The sequence below is a fragment of the Drosophila arizonae genome, chromosome 2 (assembly GCF_054131065.1).
Source record: "Drosophila arizonae isolate 15081-1271.41 chromosome 2, UAZ_ARI_1.0, whole genome shotgun sequence".
Lineage (NCBI taxonomy): Eukaryota > Metazoa > Arthropoda > Insecta > Diptera > Drosophilidae > Drosophila > Drosophila arizonae.
This window is the reverse complement of record NC_142922.1, coordinates 8,397,934-8,417,946: the sequence shown is the minus strand read 5'-3', so window position 1 is coordinate 8,417,946 and position 20,013 is coordinate 8,397,934. Positions and strand designations below refer to the sequence as shown.

Here is a 20,013-nt window from a genome sequence, read left to right as displayed (position 1 = left end):
AAAGCTTCAGCTTCATCGAAAGTGAGAACTAGGATGAGTGAAAGTGACGCAGCAGTTGCGTGCTGCTCTGCTGCTCTGCTGCTGGGATGCTGCGCTGCTGGGCTGCTCTGCTGCTGGGATGCTAACTGTTGTCTGCTGTCATCTGTTTGGCGGGCCGTTTGCCGTTTTGCCGCCAGTGGAGTCGGCCTTTCGACGCATCGCACAGTGTTGTTGCTGTAGGACGTTGAAGGACACGAACAGCAGCAGCAGCAGAAGAAGCAGCACAGCAGCAGCAGCAGCATAGCAGCGAAAGCCGTCCCGCTCCCAGCCCATGTGTCTGTATATGTCTGTGTTGTCCTAGTCCGTCCCGCTGCCAGCACGCGTCTGTATATGTTTGTGTTGTCCTAGTCCTTAAACGAGAGCTTTCAACGCCGCTTCGTGAACGACTCGGCAAGGACTCGGCTGGCGCTGCTGCTGCTGCCAGCACAGTCGGACATAGTTTACCTGCGCCTCACGACGAGCAGCGTCTGTTAGTCGAGTTTCGACCGTTCAACCAGACAGAAGTGCGACAGCGGAGGAAGCCCAGCCAAAGTTTACAGCAGGCAATCAGCTCCAGGGAGGAAGCAGCAGCAGCAGAAGCAGAAGCAATTGTGGTGGCAAACGGCACTCTCGTCCCTACTCACAGTGGAATTGGAGGAGAAGAAGAACAACAACAGCAGCAGCAGCAGCAGCTCTCCAAATAAGCTCTACCTGAACAGCAGTCCGAGCTGCAGCAACGCATTCTGCTTCCCACTGCGAGTGCGAATTTATTGACGGCCAGCAGGAGGAAGGCGCATTTGTTAATCATCGCGGATGCCTGGCCGGAGTGCCGGACCCTGATCAACTCCGGACCCCCGGAGAGTGGGCCAGAGATAAGTGCAGAAGAAACCGCAACTGGACAGTTGATTTGAGGCTGGGGCAGGACCCCATTCGATCATCACCAGCGATTGATAGCAGACACAGGGCCAATACCATCTAGGCCTAGAGCAGGCGTTGCTGGCACTTTCGACAAAACAACATCCACAACAACAACAGTAACAGAAACAATAACAACAACAACAGCACAAACACCAGCGACTAGGAGACGTGAACGGCGAAACGAAAGTGAAAGCAACGTTAACCATCGACAAAAAAACACACACACACACATTTGTGTACTCATATGTGTTTCTGTGTCTTATTCTGTGTGTGTCTGTCTGTTTGTATGTGTGTATTGACGTGTCTGTGAGCTTGCAATAACTTTCAGAACGGAAAACGCGCGATTTTCTATGCTCTTCCCGGCAACAACTGAAGGATACTCGCAACGGCTCTCTCCCTGTCGAAGTGAGTAAGTGTGTGTGTGCGTGTGTGCGGGTGTGCGGGTGTTGCTGACATCACTTCTTTGTATTTTATTGTGTAGAAATCCGAGCCGGAGTCCATTTGAAGTGCTAATGAAGCAAACGTTGCGTCCCATCTAGTCACCCACTTACCATCAATCAGCACTTGAGCTGCTTTAGCTATCAATTAACCTATAACGAAGCTGCCAATCTAATCACAGCCAACAACAAAAGAAACACAAACACCGCCACCTCGATCACAGACAAATCAAACAAAGACCACACACACACTATCGACATGTTCTCCATGTGCAAAAAGGTGAAGCCGAGAAGTGAGGACTCCTCAACAGCATCTCAGCAAATGCATGACTTGGGTAAGTTGAAATAAGTTGGCCTAAGTCTAAGCCGCAGTCACAGCCCCAACATTCCTTATATATATATAAGTGTGTGTGTGTGAGTGTGGCTGTCCCCATTTTCTGGCAAACCCTTGAACTCGTTTTTTGCAAAAAACAAAAACTCGCTGGCTGCTCGTCGGCGTGGGCCTGGCAACGATTTTCCTCAATGAAGTCGAACACAGACGCACAGCACTGTGCGTGTGCATGTGTGTGTGTGTGAGTGTGAGTGTGCTTGAGTACTCGTGTGTGGGTGTGCGTGGGCCACTCTATATATTTCTCTCTCTCTCTTTTGCAATCTCCCTCTCTCTCTCTCTCTCTCTCTCTCTCTCTCTCTCACCCTCACTCACTAATTCGGTCGCTCTCGCTTTATCTGTCTCTCCCACTCTCTCGCCGTTTTGCACTGAGTTTCTCTCTGGCTTTAGCTCTCTGCTTCCGATTCTCTATCTGTCGCTGCGGTCCCATTGTTGACCTGCTCATTATGGACATATGTAAGTACATACGCCCGCCTCTGCCCCGCCCCGTCTTATTAAGTGGAAATCAGCGGCGCAGTTATTATGCTGAAATCAGCGCCAGTGGCATTGCCACGCCCATTGGCCCAAGCACATAAACTGCATTAAATCATTAAAACAGCGCCAGCGCAAATACACACACACACACACAGGCACACGCAGAGATACACACACACACACACACACACATATACACAGACAACAATCAGGCACCAGCACCACCCAGTTGCCTGCCACCCGCCTGCTGCACTTATGTGTTACTGCAAGTTAAACGAATCCACTAGGCAACCAACTTGACTGGCGCTCCTGGCGCTGACAGCGCCGTTGTCGGTGGGTCGAAAGCATTCACTTGCATAAATCATGCAAGTACATAGCAGCTGCAGCGATTCCCCATGCCACCACACACCACCCATCACCCATCACCCATCACCCATTGCCCACCGCCCACGCCTCGCCATCGCCCATGGCTCGCCATCGCCCACAGTCGGCTGCAACAATTATGTACAAGTTGATTTTGCTGCCGTGTGTCGTCTGAGCCTGCGTCCTTGTCCACGTCGTCCACGTCGTCCACTTCGTCGTCGTCGTCGTCATCGTCTGTTGCAGCCACTTGCAATTGCTGTTGCTTTGTCACTTTAGATGGGAATGTGGGCTGCGAAATATGAATGCGGTTGTATGCGTGCACTGAAGTGGCACACACCATGTCCGTTGTCCGATGTCCGTTGTCCGTTGTCCGCAGTCCGGCATGTCCTTTGTCAGTTGACTGTCTGCTTCACTGCTGCTGCTTCTGCTGCTGTTGCTGCTGTTGTTGCTGCTGTTGCAGCTGGCCCAGACCACCCAGTGTCCTTCGGCGACCTAGTTCTTCTGTTGCCGCAGCCCAAACCACTTTGGGTCTCTCTGTATCCCACGCAGTCGACACTTGCCCCCATGTGCATATGAGAAGTACAGATATGCAGATATATGTACATGCATATATGTGTCTGTGTGTGTGTGTATCTAACATCGTCTGCATTTCGTTTGGGGTTAGCTCAAGTACAGCCTCAAGTCGTTTTCAATTGCACCGTCAGCGCTTTCGCATTGACAATCTATAACCACCATTCAATGGCTCGGTGGTTAAGCACACTCAATGAGCCCACGCCCACGCTCACGCCCATTGTAGTGGTTCGCTTTCCACTTACTCATTTGCAGTTCATAAAGTCGGCTAATTGGCATGGCTAGGCGCACAATACATGAAGGAATTATGAGAATTCTCTGAGCTCAGAGCTACCTTTCTTATGCGAACTCGCTTGGTGCATACCGTAGACTACTCACTCTGCATCGGCATTTGCATCTGCATCTGAATCGGAGTCCATATGCATACAGCAGTTTTCCATTAAAAGGAGTGTTGATCCAATTAGCCTGGCGTATGCAGTAATCCACTCAGACTCTGAATAATTGACTTTCACACGATATGCGCACAGCAAGCATACAGATTCGTTGTGCTGCATTCGGTAGGAATTCTGTTTTTCTGTGACATTGAAAATGGAGCACTGCAATGGCCGATCCATCATCGTCACGTTAATTAGTTTGCTGGGCTGGCAACGAGCTTGTCAATTACGACATGCGTGGGGTTTAATAAACTTTCTTAATTAGAGAGACAGAGAGAGAGAGAGAGAGAGAGAGAGAGAGAGAGAGAGAGAGAGAGAGAGCTTATGCATGTTCTCAGCAGGAATTGCTAGATAAGGAGTGCCAAGGGGTGGCTGGGCTGCTGTCGAGTGAATGGAATAGAATGGAAATTCGAATTTCATCTTTATCAGTGCTTCACACTCTGACATTTAGTGTGACTCTCCATGGGAGAGACTGTCCTGCACGCGTCCAGATTGGCGTGCTGGAGGTCAGCGGGCACTGACTGCAATTGGCTATGACATTTTCAATTCAACTTCCAATCGGATTGCATTTTTATTGCAAATATTTCATTATGATTTCATTCTCATCTTGCAGAGAGCGCGGGCAAGCAAATCAAAGGCGGCTACCTTCTGCGCTACAAAAGTGAGTAATATTTTGCATTCTAGTCATTGTTGTTGTCGCACGCTGTTGCTATGCAAAATTCAATTAAAAGCTCAAAGTTTACCTGTGGCGCCATTGTTATGCGCCACACAATAGAAGCGAAGCCAGGATATGGCTAGGCGTGTGCTGTGCCAGGATATGCCTTTAAGCAGCTTAGAATTAATCGAATAAACAAAAATATATATAGGTGTATTATATAAATATTATATATGGCGCAGCTAAGGACTCTCAGTACAGTGCACAGGCTGCATCCATTTCTCAGAACTTGAGCTACAGATCAGATTTTCTAGTCTGGTTCGAGTGGGCAACTGCAGTTGGATTCATCCAATGTCGGCTTTCATGGAAATCCAATTTAATATCTGTACAGATATATACATACGTATATACATATGTATATACCCACTTTTATATATACATACATAAAATTGCATTGTCTTGTTATAAACAAAAGTTTTGCCAGTAAATTGAAAGCTGATCCAATTAGCCTTAATCCATTCAGACAATGCATAATTGAGTTTCACATGGAACACGCACAGCACACGAGTTTCCAGAAATGCCTCGTATATCAATTATAAATTTACCCTGACACGAGTTGCACTCAGAGTGCATTCAGATTGCAGTCATCTCTCTGTTTTTTTATTGGTTCAAATAAATGTTCTTTTTTTTTGCCACTTTTCATTAACGTCAATCTCAGTTTTTTCAAAATGGCCAGAATCCATAAAATTGCATTTGCATGAAATATATCAGCTTGCTGTGGATAGAGTAAAAACCACGTTTGCATCACGTCTGAGTCGAAGATATATCAACAAATATTCCATTGAAATGAATTTCTAGAACAAATGCTGTGGAATCGGTGGTCAGAGGAATGGGTTATACTGTACGATGACTCCACCATGGCCTGGTTTACGGAGCCAGGTCGCTCGGCGCCAACCGGCAAGGTGTTGGTCAAGGAAGCGCCAGAGATGCTGGCCATCGCCCATTGGACTGGCCAAGTTCCGCGTCGTCCGCCATTGCCCAATGGCGTCAGTGTGTCGCAGCTAATTGCACTTGGGTCGCGGCGTAAGCGATCCAAGGTCTATTGGATGCTGGCCAAGTCGGAGCAGGAGGTGGGCGATTGGATAGAGGCGATAACGAAAACCCTGCCGCCGCCGCCGCAAATCGAACTGGTCGTGGATAAGCCCCAGCTGATGAATGTATTGCGTCGTCCACTGGTGCGAATAAGACGTAAGTATTATGATCCCACAGCATGCCCATGTATTATCCTTAAGCGCACGACGCTATGTTGTCAACCACAGCGCCCACCAACTCTGAGGTGAAGCAGCGCAAGTCGGTGGCCCACAAGACCAGTCGGCACCATCGCAGCTCCTCAGCGGCTTTGACCACAGAGCGGATGCTCCACAATCAGAATCCGCTGATCAAAAGCGATGCAGCCGTGGCCATATTGAGCAAGAAGTCGGACTCGAAGGCATCGCTGGCCTGCGCTTTGCCCTGGGGACACGGCTGGGGCTGGGCCACGTTGCCCAACGGCGTCTGGAGCGGCGGCCTCACCTGGTCGCAGTGCGAGGACACCTTCACACTGCACGCACTCCCAACAACACACTGCACGAATCTCGTGGAGAACTCGTGCAGCGGCGCCATCTATCACACAGACATTGGCGGCTTTGACTTTCACTCGTCGGGCGTCGACGATTTGGGCGGCGAGGACTTTGACTATGCCATGGACTGTGGCGATTTTATATTTTAAATCTATCCACATAGCTTCCACACTAAGCTTCCATTTCCCCCCAAGCTACACTATCTCTACACTATCTCCAACTCTTTGCCTACGTGACCAACGTTGGAACTCATCCAAGAATTGATAAGTCGCCAACACCTTCGCAGATTTACCTGTGCTAAATTGTTATTTGCCATTATTGTTTATTATTGTTTATTGTTTGGCGGCGGTAATTGACAGAGCTGTTTATACATATGTGTGTGTGTGTGTATATAAGTATGTATGTATGTATATGCACATGTCTGTGTTTTCCATGACGTATATAAACATATGTATATATATGTATATATGCATTTGTGTATGTATGCCCCCATACATACACATACACGTACGCATACGCATCGCGCATACGCAACGTGGTGCATCCATCTGGTCTGTATGTGGGCGCAGCATCTGCGTGGCTCTGTTAATTGAGTTTGGAGTTTGGAGCCGTGCGTGTTATTATTGCCAGCTTGCCAATTAGCGAGCTCGAGCTGCATCCAATTGGAAAGTTAAGCTGCAGCTTGCGAGCGCAGCACATTGAATTAAAGTCAAAGAGAACAATTTATTGCCAGCTGTGTGGGTGTTGGGGGGGCGAGTGTGTGTGTCCAAATTATAAACCTAATTAATGGCACACATATCCGCACTCATGCAGTCAGCAAGCTGGCAGCACCCACAAAGCGAAAGCGAGATAATTCCATGCGCTGCCTGGCACCCAAAAGTATGCAACAATTTCGTGCAAATCAAATGCCTCCAAAAAACAAAATGGTACAAAACTATATTTTAATTACTTTTTTATGAGCTTTCTCTCTCTATGTCTCTTTCTCTCTCTCTCATCCTCTCATCCAGAATACACATCTGCATTTTATAATATTTTTATAATTTAGTATTAAGGTCATTAACCGAAACTGATAGTTATTCGGAGTTGAGTGGAATATACTGTCTATGGCTACATAGCACACTTTTGTATTCTACTATCTATAGATATACTATAGAATGTAATGGAACTAACATCAGGCAAGAGGAAAACCAGGTTATTGAAATATACACAGTTAATCCTAGTAAGAATTCATATTCATATGAATAATCCAAGCACACCCAGGCCAGTTTGAAAAAACTAAATAACACCAGCCCACCCGTACTGATAAAATATTAACAAACAAATAATATAGTATTAGTAATAATTATACAAATATACACAAAGAAAACTAAGAAGAAGAAAAATGTACGTATATCGAATCAAACCTCTATTTATGATTTCAGGTCTGTCCTTTGCAGGCCGTTCCATTTCGAGCTGAATCTCCCGATGAAGTTCAGTCTCTTGGAGATGCCATAACTATCGATTATGATCGATACCTATAGTATCTCATCTTAAATATGTTTTCCATTACAAAGAAATCGTTATCCTTGTTGCACAGTGGTTCTATTAGTATCCTGCTATAGTCACTCACTGCGAGGGGTAACGACAATGAGTTGAGTTCGTATTTAAAAATAGTTTGTATAGAAGTTTACAAGTGTATATTGTTATGAATATATACATATATATGTATATTCAAAAAATACGTTAAGGTACAACAAAAAATACACATAAATTCATGTTTTAAGTTGCCAAAACCAAAAACGTGCCGTAGATCTCGATGTTAGGAATTAAAGATTTTGATAAGATTAAGTATCTCTAAGATACCATTACCATTACCATTTCTAAACATCTGATTTTTTGTTATCTATGAATGACTTCCAATTCTAAGAATTTTTAAACTTTTTTGTTTATGTCAGGGGCTTTTATTCCTAATATCAGATTAATGAAACGGTCATTCCAAACTCACCAAAAAAGTTCACATCATCACAGTTCACACTAGGGTAATTTTCGACAAACAAACATAAACCCTTAAGGGGCTTAGAAAAATAAAAATAAATATAAAATTTTGCAAATTTTGAACATTTTTGTGCACAAGTGCACAAAAAACGCCGCTACGGAAACCTTGAACAAGAATATTAAGAGATGTAATGATAGAATAGTTGTGTCTTTATGGACAGAAAACATAGAAATTTAATTAAAAATTGTTGAAAACCAAATATATTTACCTAGACAAATACAAAATGAAACAAAACATTTGTGCAGGTATTCATAGTGTTGAAAATTAAAAAAAAAAAAAAAAAAAAAAAAAAAATGTTAAAAACAAAACAAACCGAAAACAAGATAAGTCAAGAAAAATGTTTGATATTACGGGTAACCAGAAAAGTAGAGTGTCTCTCTCTCTCTCTCGGTCTCTCTCTCTCCCATTTTGTGTCTCAGATAATGACAAATAATAAGTGTGCGGCTACTCCGTAGGGTGGTAGTAGCCATTGCCTAACATCTGCATGTGCAGACTTTAACCAACACACGAATATGTACTTACGTATGTGTGTCTAGCACACAATTCCCGGAGTCGACAAAAGCCAATAAACACAGCCAAAAGACAAACAAACAAACTACAACCAAAGCCTCAGCCACGTGCTTGCATAGGTAACAGAAGCTTTAGTCAAACAACATCTCAACACACAAGAGATTGGTAAATTAATACCAAAAAAAGAAGAAAATAAATAAAGAAACAAGAATACAATTATATATATATAAATGTTATGTGAATGTAATAAAAAGCAAAACAAAAAAAAAATTGTAATAGAAAAAAAAGAAAAAACCACAAAACAAAAAAAAATCACAAAATAATGTAGACTAAAAGACTTAAGCAATTGTCGTTTAGACGTTAAATTAGAGCGCATTGAATGTTGGCTTTAAATTGTTTAGAAAAGTATCTATATTATGTATTGTAGTAGTACAAACTGGCGACAGCTGAGCGATATGCTTATGGTAGTACGAGCCTATCGCCAGCTTTATCTTGTAGTCTGAAGTGTGAGCGAAATGAAATTCAGTGTGAAAGTCAAGCGATTCGTGGTAGGAAAAGGAAGCGACGAAAAATTGCATCAATTCATCAATTTATGAATTACTTGAATACCAACAAAAAGAAAAAAAAAAATAAAATCAATAGGCAAAATATATAAAATGAAGATATAAGAAAAAGAAAAGTCAACACAAAACCAACTTCGACAATCACGGATATAAAGAATGAAGTTAAAACATATTACAAATCTAATAGGCTTTGCATTGACTTGCGTTTGGTTAGGAACAGGAGCAATAGTACATAATAGTGCTTGATATCGATATCGATATCGATATCGATGCCTCGCACTTGATATGGAAATTGATCGGGTCGATGGCAGGAGTTTTTTGTGGCAACTGTACTAGAAAGCATCTAGCATAGAAGCATCTTAAAGTAGCCGCAAGCATCGCACAAGAACTCCGTGACTAAGTGACAACCGTTTATTGAGAAGGTCCAAAGTCGGGTTTTAAATATAGAGTACTTGGATATATATATATATATGTATGTATGTATTTGTATACGTACATAGAAATTGTACATTAGTCCTCCGGTCTTTATTTATTGCCAAGCATATTTTATAATGTTTATTAAACACGCAAAAAAAAAAAAAAAAAATCAAGCAAAAGAATATATATATATGTAAAGAGAAAAAATGATTTTAGATAAATGTAAATTTTTTGTAGATCACTTGTACACGTCAAATATGCATTTCAAATGTTTTTCGAAAGGCCAAAGTTTATGATTTGTAACTCTGTAAAGATGCAACAAAGTTGAACTGAGTAAAATGATGAATCCTCAGACATATGCACATATGTATACATATACATATATGTATATATATGTGTGTTTGTCTTGGGAAGGGCAAATGAAATAGAAAGACAATTAATTGATTGGAGCAGAATGATGCGAGCCACTGCTTTGGGTCAGCTTTGCGTATGTCTGTCAGATTGCGTATACGACTCCTGGGCCAAGGCATGGTTCGCATGTTATATGAAACAAATAATAAGTAGTTCTTGTTGATTGTCAGCCGACACTGCTGTTGATGTTGCTACAAAAAAAAAAAAAAAAAAGAAACAAAAAAAAAAACAAGATTGAATTTGATGTTGACGTTGCCGTGTCATTGGTTTAGTGTAATGTAATTGGCTTCGAATGCTATGCATGTGAGTGTGTATTTATAATTGAATCCTTAATTGTATTTGTAAGCGCTGTAAAGTTTGTATTCGATTTTAGCAAAATACAAATGTATACACACAGCACTAGTCAATGTAAGCAGCTTATATACACAGTATACAAAACAATACCACACGCAGGAAATCCTATAGAGAACCTCAGAGAGCCTATAGTAAACTAAATGAGATCGTAAATTGTTAATAATTCACACACACATACAACACACTACCTACAGTTCAAATGGAAATACAAACGTATATATGTAGGTATATAGCATGTATGTATGTATATACATTAGCTTTTCATATTGGAGACACGATTCCCTACACTTGAAAAGTCTTTTGCTGTTGGTATTGCCATGTTTACGATTACGACTATGACAGAGCAAGACAATGGTAAAACGATATCTGTAATCTAATACATTATATGAATGTACACGGTGTCTATATTTTTAATCCAGTATATATACAAAAAACAAACGCAAATTTAAATGTATTTAAAAAAAAAAAAAAACCAATTCATATAAAAAAGAAAAGCAGAAAAGTCAGTTTCAAAATGTTGGCAAAACGCACGAAAACTCACGAACTCGCATTTGAGTCAAAGAAAATGAAGTTATATATATATATATATTTTGAAGAGTTATTAAGTGATTCGCTAAGACCACGAAGAGAGCTCACACATACGTTGTATTAGTTCATGGGATATATATGTATGCATGCATATGTATAAAATTGTTAAAGAGAAACAAAATTATGAAAATTCGCTCAAAAAACAAATAATAAAAAATAAAAAAATGAAATAAGTAAACAAGACGCAAGGCAAAACGCGAACTTATTAGGTTTCAAAACCGCAGTAAAAGCTAAACAACAGAAAAGTAATGAATAATAATTGTTATATAAACAAATGATGAGCAAAGAAACGCAATGCGAGCAATATGAGTGTGGATGGCAAGCATTACTTATTGAAGTTCAAATACCCTGACTGAGTGCACTCCCATGCTAATAGACGCAATTTATATGAATTTGTTAACGATGGTGCCAGGTCACTTAGAATATCAGACAGCTCTGTGTCTGGGGTCAGCTCACACCAGTAACATATGATTGATTATTATGATTTAGGTTGGTTTAGAGAAACACTTCCTAATATGTACTCAAGCACCCAGACGAGCTTTGCGATGTGAGCAACAAGTTGATAGAGAATTAAAGTTGAAACTGAAAACAAAAACATAAAGAAACATAAGTAAACGTTGATTTCATATACCAAAGAACAGAAAATGAACAGCAGTAACAATCGAGCGATAAATATATGTATATATATTTGTGGATTAACAAAAGCTTCGTTTCATTTAAGTATTTTATTTTATTTGCAACAGATGTACAGCGTGCCACGCCCACTGGACACGCCATCCACATACGTTGAGAGTGTCGCGTCATCAACAGCGATCAGTGCACTCTCGGCGACTCGGTTGGCTCTGCCTCAGTCGCTGCCTCAGTCTCTGCCTGCAGCTGCTCACAACTTGTTCGACTGACGCTAACCGTTTGGCTTTGGCTTTGGCTTTGGCTGGCTGACTGGCTGGCTGGCTTTGTGTGCGGCCGCAATCTTTGTCTCAGTTAGCGTACAAGCTTCTAAGCAAACAGTCCAAGCCGGCCGACGAGTGGCACAGATTTAGCCAGTTAGCCAGTTTAGCATATTGGCTCGGGCGCACGCGACGTATGCGTAATTGCAGAGGCCCGCTGTCAGCTTGACCAGCTGACGCTATCCTGTGTCCCACTTTCAAAAGGCATGCATTATAAAGTCTAACCAACGTTGAACTGTGTCAATAAACTCGAGTGGAATTTGACGTGAATTGACCAGCAGGCTGAAGCCCTGTTAGTGTGTGTGTCAGTGTGCGTGTGTGAGTGTATACATTTGCCTGTCTTTCCCTGTAGCAAACATTCCTCAACAAGAGTCAGCGCATAGGTAAGTTGCTTCAGCTTCAAAGTTATGCAAATCAAAGCACTTGGCGCAGCCGAATGCCAACACACATAAAACACCTCAAAACACACACACACACACACACATACACACACTCACACAAACTGTTAGTTTCGAACGTGTGCCAAAAAATAAACATAAATTAATTGCTTTGTGTACTCGCCGTGGGCGGCAATGCCGACTACTGAATGCCCTAAGCCAAGCGTGTGGGATAAATCAATTCAGTTTGTTTTTCATCGAAGATTATCTCATTGCATACGATATCTGTGTGTAATCTTAGAGTTTAGGCAATGTCAGAGATCTGGACTAACAGCTTTCAAGTCAGATTTATGTAAATCTGAAAATTTATTTATATGCAGCTTATCGCATTATTATTTAAATATGATCATTAAAGTGTGCCATTTCATTTCATTGAAAGTTTCGCCTTTCAAAGTCGCTTCTTAGTGGGCTCCGACTAAACTGTAAAAGTATCCGGGTCGTTACAGAAGTGTTTAAAAAAAAATAAAAATAAAATATTAAATTCGGAAGCAAGCAGAAACTTGACATGATTATATTTCGGGAGCTTTATACATCACCTCAATAGCAGTTTATTAGGAAATTCGACTCTTAAATTGTACCCAGCAACGCTTTGAAACAGGAGCAAGGTTCTTTTGGCACTCGTTCACGCGCTTTTACGGAGCATATACATAATACATATATATAGATATAAATATACCTATACACACACGCACATACATATGGTTGTATGTATGCATGTATGCATGTATGTGAGGCCTGCGAGGAGTATTAACCGTAGTTCATTCAATTCGGTAAGCGAATCAAACTCAATTCAATTAGTTTGCTCATTGAGCAGCCCATTTTTGGAGCAACTGAATGTCGCAGACGGCCCACGGCCCACGATACGAGCGAAGGCTGCCAGCAACTGGGTACGGCTTCCAGCTTCGATCTCGACTTGATCTTCGACTTCCAGATGGGCTGCCCACGCGACAACAATTGCCTTGACGCCTCCTGGCGCACACGCACAGCTACAGCTCAGAGCTAACAGAGCTCAAATGCCGCTCAACTTACTCAAAATTCTCTCGCTTTTTTTTGGCTTTGTTTTACAGCTATTTTTAGGCACAGCGCAACGCAAGACTCCAAGACTCTCATAGACGCTTGTGCGTGACTCACCGCTGAGCTTAAGCCGGGTCTACACTCCAAACCAAGCAGCTGTGCCGCGTCATCGTCAGCGCCGATTCCCTCGCCGACTGCTGCTGCCCACACCAGCCTCCGCTGAGACTCAGCTTTGAGAGAGACAGAGACAAAGAGAGAAAGAGGGAGAGCAGGCTTTATTTGGTGATGGCGTCACAAGATGCCTCTAATTACCCAACCTCAAGGCTGGCACAAATGCGGGTAAGTTCGCCGAGTTTGACAGGAAGCGTGCCGAGCGCACTGTGCTCCATCCACTGGCCATTAATTATACTCCGCCCCCAATTTTCGGCGATTGGCCGACAGTCAGTGTGACTGTCAATTTCCGTAGCGCTCCATACATGGCCACCAGCTGATGCTAGATCTTCTTGTCTAGACTTGAAATTCATTATGTGGCACTGGACCCCAATGCTGGCTCTTGTTTTGGTTGTTTCCCAGCCCATTAAGTTCAGCTCCCAAATTTGGCAAGACGAACAGTTTAAATAAGAATTAATAACAATAGAGGTGTTGTAGGAATTGTTAATAGCTAAGACTTTCGCTCTCTCTCTCTCCCTTCATTTGATGCTCTCTCAGTGATAGTCTGACATCACTCTATCCAAATTCGATTAATAAACAATCATATTTATGACAGCCAGCTAGAGATTCTCATTGATGATTGCTGGACAAAAGACTTGCACAGTTGACATTTCGCTTATCTTGTTTGAAACACATTATATTTCATATATTATTTTGTATACTGGGCGTTTAATTAAATACTTGGAAATTATTTAAGTACAAGGTGTACCCACATACATCCATATCCATTAATTCGTTCACATATTGACTGTATGTATATATGCATGAACATAGAATACCGTATTTAAATACCCTATATAAACATGTAACATTGTCAAGTAAGTAGTTGACACACACACACACACACACACACACAAACGCAAAGGCTACCTCCCACACACACTGGCACACAGCTACCTTTCACACACACGCACGCACACAGACACATTCACGTCAACGGCACAAAACAAGCTCGAAAATTGTTGCTCGAGATTTATATCGCTGATTTGGGACGGCTTCAGGTGTCGTCGGGAAAAACCCCTGGGGAATGGCATACACCCCGTGAGCTTTGTCACCTTTACGGGCGGCTTTGCCTGCCGCCTGCTCGCCTGTTATTCGAGTGTGCAACAAATGTTGCATGGCTTTGCTGGATAGTCCTTTTCTGCTCTCTCTCTCTCTCTCACACACACTCTCTGTCGTGCCCGTTTCCGACAGGTTTTATTGTTAGCCCAAGGGGCCGCCCTCCGCTCCAGCTCCATGGCAACCCTTGGGGTCGCATTGCAGTCATTGATTTTTGTTATTGGCATGCAGCAACAGCAACAGCAACAGCAACAGCAACAACAATCGAATAACAACAACTGCCAACTGGCTCGCTAGTTTGTCAAGTGCTCAATCTTAGGAAAACAATTTTGTTCAATTTCAACGATTTGTGCTGGGCGGAGCGCCTCTTTCTGTCCGCTGGCTGGCCATGGCTGGCCACAGCAACTCCAGGGATTGAGCAAGGCAACATGCCCGCCACCCCCAACTACTTTGCCAAGCCAACCAAGACGGCCGCCAGGGTTAGCTTCGTGCAGGCGGGTCGGGTGGCCCGCGGCTTTATGTACTGGCGGCATGTAAGTGGACACACACAGATTCAGTTTAATGGACGATTGGGTGGGTTTGGCTGGCTCATCGGAACTTTCAATAGACAAACGAGTGAAGCCACACACACCTACATACACACGTATGTCTGTATATACAGCAGTGCATACATTCAGTTAATTACCACTCGGGGAACTAACTGACTGGCTAATGTCCAGTTCCACGTAGGTTTTAGTCGACACGCGCGCCTCGCACGAACCGCATGCATGGGCAGCATGTCGCAGCCGGACGAGGACGAAATCGTTGACTATTACGAGTTAATGTCGGACTCTCTGCATGATCACATAATGCCGCTGAAGCTCAATGAATCATGGGCAGCCCGGCGGCTGGTGGAGGCGCTTAGCCATCTGCCGCCCCATCACGCCAGCAACAGCAACAGCAATTCGGCACCTGTAACAGCCGCTTAGCCAGGTCACTGGTGGACTCCCTTGTACTAATGCCCATTGCCATTTCTTGCAGATGCGCTTCCAGCAGAAAACACAGGAGGAGCAGGAGCAGCGTCGCCAGGAACTAAACCAGGCTGGTGCTGCTTCGCCCAGGGCCGCCACCAGCCGCCTGATAGGCAATGGCAAAGTGCGTCAGATGTTTGACGAGAGGCGCCGTGGCGCCGGCATTGATCGCAGCAATCCGCTCAAGCCCATTGGGGACACCTCGCGCACACACAGCCTGCAGCCACAGCAGCCACAGCAGCAGCTGCAGCACCAGCAGCACCAGCAGCACCAGCAGCACCAGATTACCAAAGGCCTTTCCACAATGAGCCTCAAAGAGAAGCCAGTCTCTGGCCGAAATTTGAGCAGTGACAGTAACAACAACAACAGCAGTAGCAGCAACACCAAGAGCAACAACAACAACAACAAATATAATGCTGCGGGCACGCTGATAAATGCAAATCGTTTGAGGCCAGTGATAACACGCAAAACGCCACCCAAGAAGGAGAAGGAGATGCCAATGCGCGCAAATTCTTCGCCCCCAAGCAGCGCCAGGGTCAAGACCTTTAGATCCACAGCAACCACAGCAACAACAAGAACAGCAACAGCGACCGCAACCACACCGACAATGCAAGCTGCCCGCTCGCCCAACGCACGAGCTCCACTGTCGGAGAGGGGACGCGTTTCAGCGCCAAAGGGGCGTCAGGTAAGTCACGTTAGCATCGACTTGGCTACGCTCGAGCATTCAAAGTCTATATCATTTAAATCATGTATTATTACAAACGGCACTAGGTTAAACCTAAATCTCCAGTTACCAAAATTCAAATGGTAAGTGTCGCTAATCCATGAATATATTACCATATATACTGACATTGTGCCGTCTGGCTTGCAGGATGCTGCTCCTCCAGAAGGTACAAAAACGTGCCGCTTTTGCGGCCGTCACTTCAACATCGATCGCCTAGCCAAGCACGAGGATGTGTGCCAGCGAACCATGAACACGAAGCGCAAGATCTTCGATGCCGCCAAGCAGCGGGTGAAGGGCACAGACAACGAGAAGTACAACAAGGGGCAGCAGAAGTCGAACCTGAGTCGTTCACAGTCCACATATAGCAGTGCCGCCCAGCAGAAGGGCCTCAAGACTGGCGTTAAGAAGAGCAACTGGCGCAAGAAGCACGAGGAATTCATTGAGGCCATACGGGCTGCCAAAAAGGTGCAGGCCCATTTGGCACGTGGCGGCAAACTCAGTGATTTGCCACCGCCGCCGCCTTCAGAGAATCCCGATTACATCCAGTGCCCGCATTGCGGCAGACGTTTCAATGAGCAGGCCGCCGAGCGCCATATTCCCCGCTGTGCCACAATGGAGCACAACAAGCCGCGCAAGAACCCGCCGCAGCCGCCAGTAAGGAATCGTTAACTAGATTTGGGACATTGACTTATGCCCGTTTATTACATGTGATAAAGGATTCGATGAATATATAACAGCATAAAATTAATTATTGATCGTGTTGTTTCCCTTTGCTAGTCCGACAGTATTTCCACATCATTGCTGTTCGCATCCGGCTGAGCCTCGGCTTGGGGCTGCGGTTGTGTGCTGCCCGCCTTTTCGCGCTCGATGATCGCCTTTACGGCATCCGCTGCCTTGTGCATTTCCAGGCCTTCCAGCATGTAGGCCCAGTTCTCTAGCGTGGCATCGTCGTCGTCTGAAATCCAATTGGTCAACATCTTCATGCAGGCCACGCCCGGCGTAGGATTTTCCATTTGAAAGAAGAGCAGCTCGTCATTGCTGAAGCCGATCTTCTTGCCCACCTTCATCCAGGGCTCGCCTATCAACGGTGTTATCTCCTCGATGTGGGCGGCTGTCACCATCAGCGGCTTCTCATGTGCCGGTGGCTCGTCCGCTTCCTCGACCACGGGCTCGGGGTCCTCAACCTCCAGGTCGGGCTCTGGCTCCGTTTCCTGCAATGCTACCGAAGCGTCATGCTCCTGTTCAGCTGGTGCACTGCTGGCTGCCAAACCATTGTTGTGCTCCGAGGCATTCGCTGCTGCGGTGTTTATCTGCTTAGCCAGCTCCTTTTCGCGCGCCAAACGTTTGCGCACCACATCCAGATAGTCGGCTATCTTACACGACGGTTGCGTCACGAATGTGAAAAAATGTGGTGTTTGGCGGGCTAGCAGGCGCAAGGCACGCCACTCGAAAGCCGGATCGGTCTTGTCATACGGCGTCTCCAAATACGTCTCCAATTGAGGCAAAAAGTTCCGCTGCTCACTCTTGCAGGCCTGCAAATTGTCGGGCGAATAGTTCCACAGCCGAGTCAGATTGTCACTAATAAATGAAATGATTAGATATATATATCTATATATATAAACGCACGTATGGACGGACGGCACTTACTTTCCCAAATAGAATTTGCCATTGCGTGCCGCTTCGCGCAGGCAATCGCCCAGTGGCCGCTTGGCACGCTTTGGGGGTGAAGGCTTCGACTCTTCTTCGGTGGGCTCTGGCTCCTCGGGTTTCTTGAACTCCTTGCAGCCATCGTTTTTCCAATTGTTCCACATCTCCTCGCGTTGCAGCATATGCTGCACAGTGCGCGCGAAACGCCTGCCATTCGGAGGCGTTTCCTCCAGCAGCTTGTACACGCGCTGCTCCGTCTCCTTGATGAAATCGGACTGAGCACTCGTCAGGGTGTAGGTGTCACTATGAATCAATGAAAGCTCTGAATGTCTGCAGGCGTGTGGGGCAAATTGGCTACTTACATTTTGAACTTGACGCTGACCTGCAAGTACTGGAACAGTATGAGGAATTGCACCAATACGGCACGCCGGAAATTCGAGTCGGACAGCTGGAGCGCGAGCAATTTGGGGTTGGTCAAGAATTTGGCAAAGAAATTCGTTTCCTTGCGCACAGCCATCGAAGCAGCTGCATCGACTGCAGCATCGTCCACATCTACATCCATCATTTGTGCGCCTGCGTCGCCACTGGAGCCATTGGCACTATTTGCACTATTGGAATCGGTATTCTGGCGTATATCTTCCAGTTTAAAGCTCAAAAATGACTGCAGTATGGTCTCGGCGTGCTGTTTAGATAAAGCACACGCTAAAGCTATCCTGTGCAATCGGTGATTATTTTGTAATTTACCATTTGAAACATCTTCCATTGCGCTTTGCTGTAGCATTGATTGGGATTGCGGAAGAAGTCCTGTAGCGACCAGAACTTACAATACAAATCGTAGTCAATCTTTAGCGGTATATCCTCAGCCGTATCCTCCAGTTCCTTGTTATCAAGGTCGTCGTGGTCCTTGCTATCCAGACCGTACTCAGTAAAGTTATCCAGATTGAACTCGGACACAATGTTCAAGCCAGAGCGCTCCGAGAAGGGAAAGAACTTGGAGAGAAAGAGTAAAATGCGTCCACAGAAAACGGTATTCTGTGTGCGAGACAAACGCCTCAGTAGATCATTGCACATGCGAAGCAAATTGTTCTTGCACGACGCAAAGAAGATCTCCTCCTTCCAGACCTCGACGAGATCTTCCACAAACTTGAAAATGAGCTCACACTTGTTTAGCGTAACCACATCGAAGGTATCCCCAAGCAATACAACTGGGATTGTGTTCGATACAATTTCTGCACGCGCCGCGTCCACAGAGAGACGCACAAGCGCCCCAATCCGTTCGACATCGTCGCTCAAGCGCTTCATGAGCACCTCCCGAAACGCCTGGTCCATGGGCGAGCGTTTGTCGTGCTCGGAGTTAGCACGAAAACTGTGATACTCTTTGATCAACTGTTCCACATCATTCTCGGCAATCGCCTGCTCCAGGGCGCTCTGCAAGCAACGAATGAAGAATTTACATTTGCCGGTGCAGCAGTTCCCAAAATTTGTTGATACTCACCTCGAATGCCGCCTGTAGCGCAAAGAAATTGGCCGACTTCGTGGCTGTACCGTCGGCCAATGCTGATTGCGTGCTCATTCTTAGTGCTTATATTTGATTACTTTTGCTTTAGTTTAAAATTTCAAACAATTGTTGGCAAATGAAAAGTAATAGTTACAATGTAGCTCGAAACGAAACAGTGCTGCCAACTTGCTGTATTTTCAACACTATTCAAAGCGCATGGCCACATTGGTACATATATTTGGTATTTTTGTCGAAATTTATTATTTGTATATGGTAAAATACTAAATATCTAGTAGTTACTTAACAACACTTGGGGGTGAGTTTTGGTACTGTTGGCGCGCTTTTCAAATATGCAATTGAAAAATAGTGTTAATTATATTCTCCGTTTTGTACGCGTTTAATGTTTATTAACTTTCTCGGAAAATTATATATTTATATGTATGTATATCATTATTGCTATAATTGCTCCTTAAAACATAGTTACAACTTGTTACAAGCATAAATGTTACAGGTTTTTATTGCTTTCGTTTATTTTTTAATTTTGTTAGCTTTGTTCGTTTATATTTTGCATTCGCTTTATTTTGTTTAGGGTGGTGTAAATTATTGAAACTACTAAACACTAGTTACTCATAATTGTTCCATCTGTTGGATTTAAAATACTTTGCCGTACTATAATTATAATTGTATTATTCTATGTCTGCCACTTAAAAACT

The 20,013-nt window shown here is 44.3% G+C and overlaps 3 protein-coding genes across 7 annotated transcripts; 2 read left to right on the top strand and 1 right to left on the bottom strand.

The window, feature by feature from the left end:
• The first annotated feature begins 421 nt into the window (after nt 1–421).
• On the top strand, nt 422–10,044 carry LOC108621488 (uncharacterized). Of its 3 annotated transcripts, none has more exons than XM_018018828.2 (5): nt 422–1,341; nt 1,418–1,708; nt 4,216–4,263; nt 5,116–5,505; nt 5,550–10,044. In XM_018018828.2, the coding sequence occupies exons 2-5, from the start codon at nt 1,633–1,635 to the stop codon at nt 6,023–6,025; spliced, it is 990 nt and encodes a 329-aa protein (XP_017874317.1). In that variant the 5' UTR covers nt 422–1,341; nt 1,418–1,632; the 3' UTR covers nt 6,026–10,044. The 3 variants fall into 3 exon arrangements, with proteins under 3 accessions (XP_017874317.1, XP_017874316.1, XP_017874318.1); XM_018018827.2 differs by having other exon boundaries at nt 422–1,345; XM_018018829.2 differs by having other exon boundaries at nt 427–1,345; nt 5,577–10,044.
• A 1,557-nt stretch (nt 10,045–11,601) lies between these two features.
• Nucleotides 11,602–16,903, top strand: LOC108608868 (uncharacterized). 3 transcript variants are annotated; one of them, XM_089474794.1, is made up of 5 exons: nt 11,602–12,084; nt 13,206–13,491; nt 15,442–16,116; nt 16,203–16,238; nt 16,303–16,903. In XM_089474794.1, the coding sequence occupies exons 2-5, from the start codon at nt 13,438–13,440 to the stop codon at nt 16,822–16,824; spliced, it is 1,287 nt and encodes a 428-aa protein (XP_089330920.1). In that variant the 5' UTR covers nt 11,602–12,084; nt 13,206–13,437; the 3' UTR covers nt 16,825–16,903. The 3 variants fall into 3 exon arrangements, with proteins under 3 accessions (XP_089330920.1, XP_017855957.1, XP_017855958.1); XM_018000468.2 differs by lacking the exon at nt 11,602–12,084 and adding an exon at nt 12,137–12,908; XM_018000469.2 differs by lacking the exons at nt 11,602–12,084; nt 13,206–13,491 and adding an exon at nt 15,108–15,374.
• Nucleotides 16,826–19,530, bottom strand: Hpr1 (THO complex 1-like protein Hpr1). The gene is made up of 5 exons (XM_018000467.2): nt 19,298–19,530; nt 18,547–19,230; nt 18,165–18,484; nt 17,803–18,105; nt 16,826–17,733 (listed from the first exon to the last, which is right to left on the bottom strand). The coding sequence occupies exons 1-5, from the start codon at nt 19,373–19,375 to the stop codon at nt 16,929–16,931; spliced, it is 2,190 nt and encodes a 729-aa protein (XP_017855956.1). The 5' UTR covers nt 19,376–19,530; the 3' UTR covers nt 16,826–16,928.
• Nucleotides 19,531–20,013: the final 483 nt, after the last annotated feature.